Below are 13,772 nucleotides of genomic sequence, written 5' to 3' on the forward strand. Positions count from 1 at the left end.
TCAGGACCTTTAGGAAGAGCAAGCAGTGCTCTTAACCTCTGAGCCATCTCTCCAGCCCCCAGCTTTTTTAATTTACACACAATGTAAAATACTACCCTATCAGATAACTACTAAAATGTCAGTGGTAGTTGCCAGAATGGCACTCAAAGTGGTCAATGGATTTTAAGCACTTTCCAGAGACATCTCAGCAAACCTAACTTTGCTGGAATAACTAAAATGAACTATCAGAGTTAAAAGCAACAAGCTTATTTTGAAAGCAATAGTGCTAATTTTGAGAAGTTTTGTTTTAATATAAACACAATACACTATAAAGTATCATCAGAACTGAAACTTACTACTAAGTTACACTTCTACAACATACTGATTGTTGTAATATTTATTCATTAATAACAAATTAGCCAGGAAGAAGCATGGGTGTGGCATTGCTTAGGAATTAGGAGAACTGGCTTGGCATTAAAAAGTAAAAAGAGAATACCAACTAAATCTGAGAGAATCAAACCTAACATATTAAGTACAATAAAACAGAAAGAAAAAGAAAAAAGGAAACACAGGAAGGAGAGGCCACATAATGCAGAGGGAAGTTTCTCTGTGTCCCATCAGGCCTCACGGTCAGGATGAATCTCTCCCACCCGCAGTCCCACAGCCGCTTATAAAATAATTACACAGAGGCTTATGTTAATTACAAAGTGTATGGCCTATGGCTTCAGCTTCTTGCTAGCTAGCTAGCTCTTTCATCTTAAATTAACCCATTCCTATTAATATATATGTTGCCACATGGCCATGGCATTACCTATCTTGTTGCTCCTTCGGCAGCGGGCTGGTGTCTACCCCCACTTCACCCTTCATCTCCCTATATCTCTGCTTGGATTTCCTGCCTGGCTGTAAGCTTTCTTGCCATAGGCTAAAATAGCTTTATTTATTATCCAATGGGAGCCACACAGCATACAGAAAGACATCCAACAGCAACATAGTGGTACAGGTTTGCAATCTCATTACTTGAGAGGCAAACTGTAAACCACAAGTTTAATTGTAATAGGTGACTAACTACTAACATTTCTTTATTATCTTAAATAGTTTGTAATAATAACTTTCAAGGACTAGCAATTTTGCATTACATTGTTAAATAATATGTATAGGTACAATACATTGAACAAGACTAGAAATGTATGTACAGTATGTTCAACAGTAGTATATTCTAACAAAAATAATCTCAACTTTGTATCAGCATACAAAGGTTCATATCAATGTAAAGTATTTTAAACAAGTAGTTGCTTTTTAAAAGTAGACTGAATAATCTATCCTTTTATACCCTATTATAGTTTCTCCTGAATTTTTTGTTCTCTCTTCTATAGTTGTTCTGTCATCCAGAGTAGTATGGTTTCTTACAATAGGCATTAGGTTCTTTAATTGCTCTGGGAAGGAGTTTCCTCCATGATAGGAAATGATTGAACCAAATTTGACATGGGGGCCTGCAAGAGGCCCCCCAAGGCATTTCCCAATGTCAAAGGGTTAACTTGACTGTCCCTTGTTGATCTAAATTGTAAGTTCAATGTCTGCCTTTGCCACACCTTCTGCATACTCCAGAAGGGAGGGGTCTTCTGATCAGATTATTCCTGGATAAAACAATGTTTCTAAGAACGCCCTGTTTACACTCCCTTTTTAGGTGACCTTGTTTACAAAATTGAAACATTTGACATTTTGATTTTTCTTCAAACCTCTGAAAATCACCTCTCTTATCCAAGGATCATCATAGTTATGAGATTCAATATTGATTGTATCTCAGATCCATTCCTCCAAGGGTGTTGATCTTGCTTTTAACAGGCTAATTACCCTTTTGCATTTTGCATTAGCATTTTCAAAAGCCAGAGATTCAATTATTATCTGTCTAGCTTCTGAAGTCAATCTTTGTAAGAAATCAGTGAAGGTTTCTTTGGGGCCCTGTATGACTTTACTAAATGACTCAATTTTCTTTCCTATTTCTTCAATTCTGTCCCAAGCATTCAAGGCTGCTGTGTGGCATAAAGAGAGGGTGTGGTTATCATATAGAGATTGTCTTCCTACATTAGCATTTTTAATGTGGGAAAAAATTCTCTTTTAACTAATTTCTCCCTTTAAGAATTCGAAATTGTCTCACCCAATCTGCCAACGACAACGATTCAGATGATGGTGAAGTGTGGGGCTGACTGCTCTACATAGAACAGTCAAAGCCCTAGCAGTTTTCAAGGCAGTTACCAAGTGTGGCAGCATCCCAAGGAGGGGTCCAGGGAAAATCCACAACCCACCAGAAGAGAAGCAGCCAAAGAGTCAGCCATCTCCACGGGGTAATGTGCAAAGAAGCCAAAGAGCCAGCCCTCTCCACAGGAGGAATGTGCGAAAGCAGCTAATTCCTGCGGTTTTTGGAGCCCAAAAGCCTACAGAGTTTGCTGCAGATACGCTGCAACAGAAAAATCCCAACTCACTCAGAGGCTTGAGGAAAAGAAGGGAAAACCTTAGCCAGCAGGGTAGTTACTCCAGTCCTGTGCAGCTCCGGCCTGTGCTGGTGGCTGCAAAGTCACAGGCAAGCAGCTTTTCATGAATTTGTGCCCCAAAAGTTGAACGCCAGATGTGACACCAATTCTAATTGGTCTTAATAATAAAATCCCGAGCCAGATATTGGGGTAAATGCTGAAAGATCAGAGAGACAAAGGAGCAAGCCACAACCACTGCTTACCTCCCCTGACTCCTCAGCCTGAAAAGGGGGCTGGACTTCTGTCTCCGCCCACCTTACATTCCTCTCTCCACTCAGCCATATGACTTCCTGTTTCCTCCTCCCTAGTACTGGGATCAAAGGCATGAGATCCCAAGTACTAGTATTAAAGGTATGTGCCATCACTGTCCTGCTTCTATGGTTAACTAGTGGCTTAGCTCCATAGTCTGATCTCCAGGCAAGCTTTATTTGTTAGAGCACAAAGTATCACCACAGCAAACACAAGAGGGTTTCAGATTCAAGGCAAGCTCAGGCTACACCCACTCTATCTCAAAATATAAAACGTGAAAACAAAATAAGAAGCCACTATAACATCTATTTCTTTAAGTTGTTATAACAAATATATAAGGAAATATACGGAGGATACAACTCAGTAAAGTCATAATTCATAATAAAAATATAAAACGAATATAAGTTTCCACTACTACTGAACCTTATATTTAACAGAAACTGGACTTCTTACAAAACTAGGAACTTACCTTCAGTGGCTCCATCTTCTGGACATGAAATCATCCTGCTACAAAACCTGTCTGCGACATAGCCACGTCCATCTCTCTGTAATTGAGGGAGGGTCTTATCTTCGTCTGAGAAATCACTTCCACTCGAACTCCATGTGATATCTGCCACCTCACTAGGACTCTCACCTGCTGTTTCTGCTACAGAAGAAAAGACAAATATCAGCTGACAGTTGTTATTTATCTGAATGAGATTTTATGCATATTAATTAGACAAAGCCACAATCACAAAAACTCTAAAGACAATGAAAACAATGTTGTGGTACATCTTCTTACACAATGTTCCATGAGCAGTCCCACACAGATTCTCTGAATTAAAGCCAAGGACAACAGCTGGAGTTCAAATAAGTTATAAGAGACAAATTAAAACAGAAAGAGATAAGGAAACAGTCATGGACATAGGCCTCAGACCCTAAACACTGTTTACAGAAATATATTCTTTACTTGTATTTTCCAGCTCTCATAAAAAAATTTGTTCCTCAACCTTCTAAATAAATGTGGCTGGGTTTTGTTGTTTGCTTGATCCTTGATCCACCACCTTTGGAGGGTGGGGGCTGTGGTGGTGGTGGTGGTTGTTGTTTGAAACTTTAGCTTGGAATTCCTACCAATAGGCTACTTTAAACTCATTTTAGGAGCTGCTATTTTAAAAATGAACCAGTTCTAGGAAATGTTTTACATACCTTTTCCCATTGACCTCTTTCCTAAGCCTTTTATGTCTCTATCTTGGCTTAACTAAAGCCGTATTATAAATAGAATACACTGGTACAAACTCTATGAGCCTTTCAGAATATACTGTGTATCATCTATATAATAAAAAACAACATTATGAGTCAAATATGTTCTGGTCTGAGAAAATTATCTCAAAAGAACCTCCTGTAATTAAATGCAAGTAGCAATTTATTTAATATTTAGTTTTCTCCCAAAACTGAATATACAACTCCAGAAAAATACATAAACTACATTTATTTTAAAAAGCACACCTTTTTCCATATATTATATTTTAAAAATTAAACACAAATTGATACAAATATAAGAACATTTGGTACTAGTAAAAAGAAATATATAATTCTGCACTACTAGTAGATATTTCGAAAAGACTTCTGCCAGTTTATTATATAAGACAGTGTTTTATAAATTTTAAAGGGACATTTTTGCATAGGAAAAAAACACAGGCTATGGAAATAGCTCAATCGTTAGAGGGTTTGTCTACAGTGCATGAAACCCTGAGTTCAAACCCTCAGCATTCTCTAACAGAGCACAGTGGTGCATTCCTGCTTTCCAAGCATTCGGGAGGTAGAGGCAAGAGGATCAGCTTCAGTTACACAGCAAGTTCAACATCAGCCTGAGTTACATGAGACATCTCAAAAGAGGGGAAAAGAAAAGAAACCTGTGAAATGATAATATGGCTTAGAATGTTTAGTCTCTGGATCATATAGTTACTCCAGCACACAGAATTGTGGGCAAGCACACGCACAGCTCTTTATGCCATCAGACACAATGGCAACTGTCAGCATTAACGGAGTACCTTACAAATAGGAATTTTACCCATCTTCCTAGCTCACTTAATACAATGACCAAGAAAACCTTCAATCTTAGGCCTATTTCCCTGTAGCTAGAGTTTTCCTGCCTTACCCACAGTCAGGACAAATCTTTGTCACCCGCCAGTCCCATAGCCACTCAAACCCAACCAAGTAAACACAGAGACTTATATTGGTTACAAACTGTATGGCCGTGGCAGGCTTCTTGCTAACTGTTCTTACAGCTTAAATTAATCCTTTTCCATAAATCTATACCTTGCCACATGGCTCGTGGCTTACCAGCATCTTCACATGCGGCTTGTCATGGTGGCGGCTGGCAGTGTCTGACTCAGCCTTCCACTTCCCAGCTTTATTCTCCTCCTTGTCCCGCCTATACTTCCTGCCTGGCCACTGGCCAATCAGTGATTTATTTATTGACCAATCAGCAACACACTTGACATACAGACCATCCCACAGCATTTCCCAGATGCAGAATCCGAGATTTGAGCATTTAGCTTGTTTTCCCAAGATCAGTGAAGACTGAAAGACCTCTTCTAATCCATCTCCATAGAGATGGGAAGATGATAGTAACCTGTTATATATACCCACTCTTCTCCATTACAACCAACTCTAATTTTACTAGCAACAATATGCACGTATAAAAATCCCTACCTTCATCACACCATCTTTAGTGGAGATAACTGGTAATCTATGTGACAGGTTCTAGCCAAGGTCCTACAAAATGTCTATCTTCCCAAAGAAAGCAAAGTTCATTGGATAAAAGCCAACATTCTCCTCAAGAATTTGACCTAAAATACCAAACTATCACCTTTCACCCAACAGAACCAATCCCATATTAACATTACGGAGCTCAAAATAGCTGGACTCTGGATGTCTTACTGCAAGAGAAAACATCAGTCCCTTTTTTGTAAACAGAGCTTCCTTGTATTTGTAGTTAGAAAGTATCTATAACTAATAATGCACAAAGCAAAAAAATTGCAGTTTGTAGCAGTGGTTCCTATAGTGTAAGTCATATATTTTTTTCATGTGAATATTTTTATGGTTATCAGAATTCAAACCAGACCATTTGGTTCCTCAATTATTCATTATTAAGTTCTAAATTTGAGTTATCCTATTAGATCAGTGGCTCTCAACCTTCCTAATGCTGCGACCCTTTAATACAGTTCTTCATGTTGTGGTGACCACAACCATAAAATTATTTTCACTACTACTTCATAACTGTAATTTTGCTATTTATGAATCATAATGTAAATATCTTTTTTTCAATGGTCTTAGGTAATCCCATAAAAGGCAGTTGATTCTGTTGTTAAAGTAAACCTAGTAAGGACACCAAAATGTTAGTAGTCCCCAGGAAGACAAAGAAGAACAGCATAGACTATGACAGAGATGAAAAACAAGTTCTCAAACATACCTTTTACATTGTCAACCCTGAATATACAAACTATCCAAACTGTGCGATATGGTGGTATTTTATTTGTGCTGAAATGTGATTTTATTTGTATGTTATTTAAGTTGCCTGGGAGTCAGAGCTAATAGCAAGCCATTTAGAAGAAGTCTGGCAGTGGTAGCACATGCCCTTAATCCAATCACATGGCAGGCAGACTCTGTGTGTTCAAGGACATAGCCAGCTTGGTGACACACACCTTTAATCCAAGTACCAACCACAGGGACCTGGAGGTCTGTATAGACAGGCAGTGACGAAGAAGTCATGTGGTTGGGTTTACAACCAATGAGAAGGCAGAACAGAAAGTCAATAAAAATACAGACACACAGGAAGTAGGTCTCTTTCTCAGGGGAAGGACGGCAGCAGCTGGTAAGTAAAGGCTATTCCCTAGTGCTCTGACCTCTTGGGCTTTTAACCTTTTATTTGGCTCTGTGTTTCTTATATAATAAGACTGTTTAGAATTACATCTACAGTGCGACATCATAAAAGGATGGAAAAAAAATAAAAAAAAAATAGCCTTAAGCCTCATCTGTCAATAAATCAACATATTAGGGGTTAGGACTTTAGTTCAGCAGTAGAATGCTTGCCTATAAATCTAAGGACTCCAAAGTTATGGTCTCTAAAAAAGGGGTAAAATAATTTAATAAATAAATAAATAAATACACACAATATTGTTACCTTTCTTTGGACTTGAAGATAATTCCAGGGACTTTCCAGTAATAGCTGTCTTTTCACTTGCTAGTGACTGTAGGCAAAATAATAATAAAAATAATTTAACATATGATTCATGTGAAAAAAGGCTAAACACCAGTACTATTTTGTAAAATTCAGTAATAAATTATACCCTCCTTGATGTATTCTTCTGCTTTTCTTTTTAATATTCACCAATTGAGTATTCCTAAAACATATAGTCCTTACAGACACACAAATTATTTTCATATTTTTCTAGACTCTAAGCTGAGTTGTTGAAACATTTCACATAATAGTCAATGTTAATGATTTCTCATATATATGACTGACCATTCATTACTACCTATAACTATATTATCTTTAGTTTATAAAAGCATTCCTCTGTAATTTATAAGATATATAAAAATTAACTGGAATTGAACTGACATTCCATAATATAATCCTTATAAATAGTAGTATGCTCAATAATTTCATACCTGTCAGCATTCTTGGTGTGCATTCTTCATTTTCAAACAAGTAGAAAGACTCGACAAAGACTATGGAGGGAAATACTAACTTGACCCAACTATTAAAGGAACTCAAGGCATGAAAAAGACAAGCAGTGCTTTGAAAAATAAGAGAATTCCAAAGAAACTAGGTACAATAGCTAGATACCTGGGATCTTCTGCAACCATGAAAACAATTTTATAGCTCTCCTACCAGGGTCTCAGAAGTGTCCTGAAATCCTTCTCCACACTTGAGCCATGCTTTAGAGAGAGAGGCAGCTGCTTCCACTGTCTTCAAATTTGCTCTTCTCGACTGCTGTGGCCTCTCTTCTAGAAAGGATGGGTGCTCTACACGCCAATTCCTTTTCCTCTGCAGAAGTGATTATTAAAGAAAGAAAGAAAGAAAGAAAGAAAGAAAGAAAGAAGGAAGGAAGGAAGGAAGGAAGGAAGGAAGGAAGGAAGGAAGGAAGGAAGGAAGGAAAGAAGGAAAGGAAGGAAGGAAGGAAGGAAGGAAGAAAGGAAGGAAGGAAGGAAGGAAGGAAGGAAGGAAGGAAGGAAGGAAGGAAGGAAACCAACTTGTTATAAAAATTAACAATTTAGAACCCAGGAATGGTTATAGTAAAAACATAGCTTTTGAATGTTATCTGAATCTTCACATGGATATAGCAACCAGATAGCAAAACCAAAAACCCACTGATAACTGGTCAACAAACGTCAAAGTAAGAGTGAGGCCAAAACACCAACAATCCTATAATGAGCATAGTAAAAAAAAATGCCTTTTAGACATGTACAAGCAGCTTAGTCAAGAACCCCACTACACCCAAGGCTGCACCTGATAACAAGAATTCAGTGACATCACTAACACAAGATAAACAGGCATAGTCCTAGAACCCCATGATGTCCATTGGACAGTATATAAGCACAGACTAAGAGCAATGTTGTGGAGAGATGCCACTTTGATCTGCCCTGCAGCTGGAGAGTCTCCTCCAGGATCCTGACCCTCGAATCAGAGACTTCTGTTAGAAATTGGACCTGACCTTCAGCTAAGATACATCGCACAGGTAAGCAGCCTTGGGAAGATAGGCTTAGGATTGTAATTAGAAATTTAGAGTATGGACTTAGCATGATAACCCTCAGCATAACAAAATATAACTTTTGTTATACTAACTGCGCATATCTACCTTCTTGCAGTTGCCGTAGTCAGCAAGATCTTGGACAATCCTTAGAAAAGGTGAAATGAAGGTGGTTTCCTGCTAGTCCAAGGACATCCCCAGACTCACCCCAGGGAGAAGGGTGAATTCCTTCCTGACTGCAGGACTTCCCTTCACAAAGGCACAGGCTTCTGCCTTAAGACCAGGTAGGTAGCAGAAAGATGGTAGCAGGAAGGAAAAAATGTAACAGGAACTAACTCCCACAAAGGCAAGGGCTTGTAGCAGGAGCAGTTCTCTCAGTTACATGAGGGACTGGATAGCCAAGAGAATAGCAAGAAGGGCAGATCTTATTTGAAAAGCTGGCAAATCAGGCCTACTCTACCAGCAACCTAAATTTGTACTTCAGAAAAAGAGAAGTCAAATTCCTCTACTATTTGGCAAACACATTGACAAAATGCAGAGAGTGATATGAGGAATTAAGAAAATGGAATGTAAAGGATGAGAACAGTCCTGAGGGTAGATGGGACAGAAGATGTCACTTGGTTCTTTCTTTGTACCTAGACTCAAGAAAGAACCTAAGATTGATATTCTATTGTCCACCCCAGTGTTCAGTGAATCCTTGTTAGAGAGGGCAGACACCTCAGAGATCCCAGGTTCTTATGCAAAATAATTAAAGACACTGACTCTGATAGAATGAAAGACAAACAGCTAACTAGAAACTTGGCAGAAAAATGGAGAAATAGCCCATTCAGAGAGGACTTGGATGTACCTGATAAGGTCCTAGTCAGCTGCCTCAATGACACCAGGATCTCTCTACCTGTAACTTCCAGTGAGGTTAGGACTACTCTTAGCTGGTCAACCAACAATATTCCTGAAACCACTGAAGTAGAATCCAGACCATTTACAAGGACAGAGCTACAGCAAATAAGACAAAATTTTGCACAAAGAGGAGATAAAGATGCAGCCAATGTAGCCTGCTTATGGGAAAAAGGAGCTGATACAGTAATGTTAACCTCAGAAGAAATGAAGGGAATCAAAGGGATTCTAGAAAATTCCCACATATTTAAAGGTCTGGAATGAATTTTAGATACAACCAGAGAGGAAATCCACCCTTTATTGGATTGGGTAACGCTTCACGGAGGCAGGCTTCCCCCACCCTTGATCTAACTCAATTCAAGACAGGACAATGGAAAATATGAAAAAAGCAATTGAACTGGCTAGAAAGTAGGGTATACTTTACTTAATTTACCATAACAGCCCAACACCACGGGCTGTGCCACTGCTCCCAGGCATAAGGAAAATTCTAATTAAGGGCACCCCTCCACACTTGAGAATGGCATTGACATCAACTCTAGCCAATTGCCAAACTGTTGGAGACACTATTAACTTCTTCAAATAGACTAGAGAACTGGAGACAGATAAGATAGTATCCCTCCAGTCTAATGTACAGAATCCAACCCAAACCAGCACCATGGAAACCCACATAAAAGGTGGCCCTTTTTTAGGCAGAGGCAGAGCAAGACCACACATAACCCTACATTCTTTCAAAAAATTGGTGATGTAACACCATTTGGAAGATGAGATCAGATACCAGTAAGACAGCCACAAGGGAAAAATTCAAAAACAGTTTCCTAGGCAGACCAAAGAATGTATGGAATCAACAACCCTGGAATCAAGGAAGGACGCCAGACCCTTCATGCAGATCCCAACAATGATCAGGGAAATGGTCCAATAGATCAATTGGCTGGAAATACAGGAAGTGAGGTGACAATTTGCAACCCCTAACTCCCTTTACCAAATCCCCAAAATTATGTAATTATTGAAGGAGTAGCAGGAAAACCATTTAAAGCAGGAATAGAAAATATTAGTCTATAATTTATCTCTAAATATTCCCATACTATTTATACCAGTACCTAATTGTGTCCTAGGGATGGATGCCACACCAAAATTATTTCCCCAATGGCATTATATTAAAAAACTTAAACCCTTGGACTATAACATCACCGAAGTACAAATTCCCCTTATAAAGTTCCCTAAAATCAAGGGATAATTTACCAAGCAATATCCTATCAAGGGAGGTGAAGAAAACATGACTGACACTGTAAATAAATTATTAAAGGAAGATATTATTGAACCTATACAATCTTTCAATTTCATAGTCTTGATTGGCCAGTAAAGAAGCCAAATGGTCAGTAAAGAGTCACAGCAGACTATAGGAATATTAATCAGCTTTCTCTACAAATGCCAGGAAGTTTACCTGATGTAGAAAATATAGTCTTAAAGATTAGGAATTACAACCCAAAATTCTTTGGCAACATAGACATCAGACATGTTCTTTAGCATACCACTCCATGTGGACTCTGAGACATTACTACTTTTACCTGGAATAATAAACAATACAGATTCAAAAGAGTGCCTCAAAGCTGTAAGAATAGCCAGATCATTGGGCATGTGACACTAAGATGGTCACTGGAAAAGCTACAAATAAGATTGCTTACTTTTAAGCTATGCATATGATACTTGATTGCAGAATGCAATAAGGACACTGTTCAAAACTATATGAAGACAGTAATTGATACCCTGGTACATAATGGCTGGACCATGAATAAAGACAAGGTGAAACGGCCAGATACCTCAACCAAGTTTCTAGGTGTGTTATGGACATCTGAAGGAACCAAGGTCCTATATAGCTTATTGTACAAGATTCTAAATATCCCCCTACCCAGGGACAAATCCCAGATGCAACACATAATCGGTGTGTCTGCATACTGGAGGAACCATATACCATATTTACAGATTATCATGAAACCCCTCTATAGGGTTACTAGAAAGGCAGCTGATTTCCAATGGGGACAGAAACAAAGAGAAGCTTTTGCAGCTGCCAATAAGCTCATCTCCAAGCATGCAACCCTGACCAATACTGAACAAGATGATACCTTAATTGTGGATATCTATGGATATCATATTTATTGGTGAATATAGAAACTGGGGACTCTTCATAAAGCAAAAGGAAATCCACCAACAGCTGGCTTCTTCTGCAAATACTTCTCATATGCGGAGAATACTCTCTCTTTGAGAAACAAACCTGGACATTTTATGAGGCATGAAGAAGTCTACACTCAGTCATTGCCAACCACCCTATGGTCATAAGGATGCCCATTCCAATGATGAATTAGATCCACTCAAAGGCAGAATCCTTCACAGGCTTAGCCATGGAAGGAAAGGTATTACAGTGGAAATAGTAACTATCGAATTCCTTTGTGACCAGGGGTAGCAAAGGGGTCTGTGCCTTCCTGCACTGAGGAAATAGCTCAGTTGCCTATAATCCCTGTCCCTAAACCATTCAATCCTACCCCAAAATTGGCACCTATTGAACTGTGGGGACCAACAGAATGATCACAGCATTTAGCTAATGCATGGTTTACTGATGGCTCATCAAACACCAATAAAAACAAAACTAAATGGAAAGCAGCATCCTATAGACCAGGGGATGGAATGGCTATTACTGAGGTAGGAACCACCAAATCAGCACAACACGCTGAAGTAATAGCAGCACTATTGGCTAGAAGACAAACAGCTACGGAAGGCAAAAGGAAAATCTATATCTTCTCTGATTCATGGTCTGTGGGCAATTGTATAGCTATATGGTCATCAAAATAGAAAACCACTTAACTGGCAGATAAATGGCAAAGATAATTTAGTCAAGGGAGACACGGATGGAAATGGCAAAATTTAGCAAAGGCATCAAATTTTATGTCACTCATGTAGATACCCACACAGGAAATACAGATAAGACATCCAAAAATAATGAAATAGCAAACAAATTGGCATCATGTTCAATTAAGACTAGAATATTAAAACTTGCTAGGGAACAAATTCAGAATAAATCATCCATGATTACCAACCCAGTTGGTAAACTTGACAGTTTACCCCTAACACTAAAAAATGAGGGGAAATAGAGAATCAAATTAAATCAAGACAAGCCTATGAAAATAACTATTAAAAGGAACCTAGACTGGAAAATTAAGAAACCTGAGAATGTTAACATAATTAGTACAGAAGAAATCCTAGGATTACATAAAACATTTAGACATACAGGCACACATGCTTTGTTCCAATGGTTTGATAAAATGAAAATCAAGTATCTTGGCAGGCCTGTAAACAGACCATTAGAGACTATCATCTTCATCCAAAACTTAAAACTAGATTTAGACATTGAGTACCAGCTGTAACATGATCTCCTAAACAATTTAATTATAAACTACAAATAGATTTCATTGGATCCTTGAGTACCCACAGGGGCCTATATGTAACACAAATCTTAAAAGGTCTTATTAATAAAAAACAAACCCAGAGCCAGGTATTGGGGTGAAAGCTAAAAGATCAGAGAGACAGAACAAGTCACAGCCAACCTCACCTCCCCAATTCCTCTGCTGGTCCTGTTTCCTCAGACTGAAAACCTCTGAGTCCTCACCCAGAGGGGATATCAGCTGAAAAAGCCTTAAAAGCCTCTAGTTCCTGGTCCACATGCCTTATATACCTTTCTGCTTCCTGCCATCAAGTGCAGGGATTAAAAGTGTGTGCCACATGGAAGGGAATTAGCATAGGGAGGATATCAAGATCAAGGTCAGCAAGCAAGGCAACAGTTACCCAAAACGGGGGCCAGGGACCTACAGGTCCCCCTTTTACTGAAAAATGAGCTTCTGACTTAGGTTGCATGGGACGTCAGCAGGTCACCTTACCCACCATGGAGACGCCTGCCCAGGCCACACAGATGCTCTGTCTTAGGTTGGTGAGCGTCCCCCAGGTATTACCCATCTCTGAATACTCATTATCATACAAGCTCAATCGTGTGTGAGCTGCAGAGTTAACTGCTGCCAAAGATCTCAAAGTGGCACTGGGCTTGCAATCTGTGTGTTCGACACAGAAAAGACCAACAGAGGTCCTATCCCACCCATAGACAGTAGGCTAAAGGCAACTGAGCCATTCCCTTCCTTAATGAGCCTTACTGCAAACTGGAGTCCTTGTAAGATGGTATCCCAAAAGCAAATGGAACTTGAATTTATAAACTTATAATTTTCAAAGCCAATCGAAATGTATATAACTATTGAATTAAATTTATCATGCCCAATAGAATGAAAGATTAACTAACTGTGGTAGTTATGCTAATTCCCTGCCGGGTTCCACCCTCCTGAATGCTTAA

At 38.9% G+C, this 13,772-nt stretch overlaps 1 protein-coding gene across 4 annotated transcripts in view; it reads right to left on the reverse strand.

The window, feature by feature from the left end:
- Spidr (scaffold protein involved in DNA repair) overlaps nt 1-13,772 on the reverse strand; it is a 297,019-nt gene that overhangs the window by 255,274 nt on the left and 27,973 nt on the right. For 3 of the 4 annotated variants that reach the window (XM_052739949.1, XM_052739947.1, XM_052739950.1), the window contains exons 2-4: nt 7,633-7,788; nt 6,922-6,988; nt 3,226-3,402 (exon numbers count right to left, since the gene is read on the reverse strand). In XM_052739949.1, the coding sequence (XP_052595909.1) occupies nt 3,226-3,402; nt 6,922-6,988; nt 7,633-7,788 (400 nt within the window). The remainder of the gene's footprint in view (nt 1-3,225; nt 3,403-6,921; nt 6,989-7,632; nt 7,789-13,772) is intronic. The other variant, XM_052739948.1, reaches the window with a different exon arrangement.

The sequence above is a fragment of the Peromyscus californicus genome, unplaced genomic scaffold (genome assembly GCF_007827085.1).
Source record: "Peromyscus californicus insignis strain IS unplaced genomic scaffold, ASM782708v3 Scaffold_16__1_contigs__length_79575227, whole genome shotgun sequence".
Taxonomy (NCBI): Eukaryota; Metazoa; Chordata; class Mammalia; order Rodentia; family Cricetidae; genus Peromyscus; species Peromyscus californicus.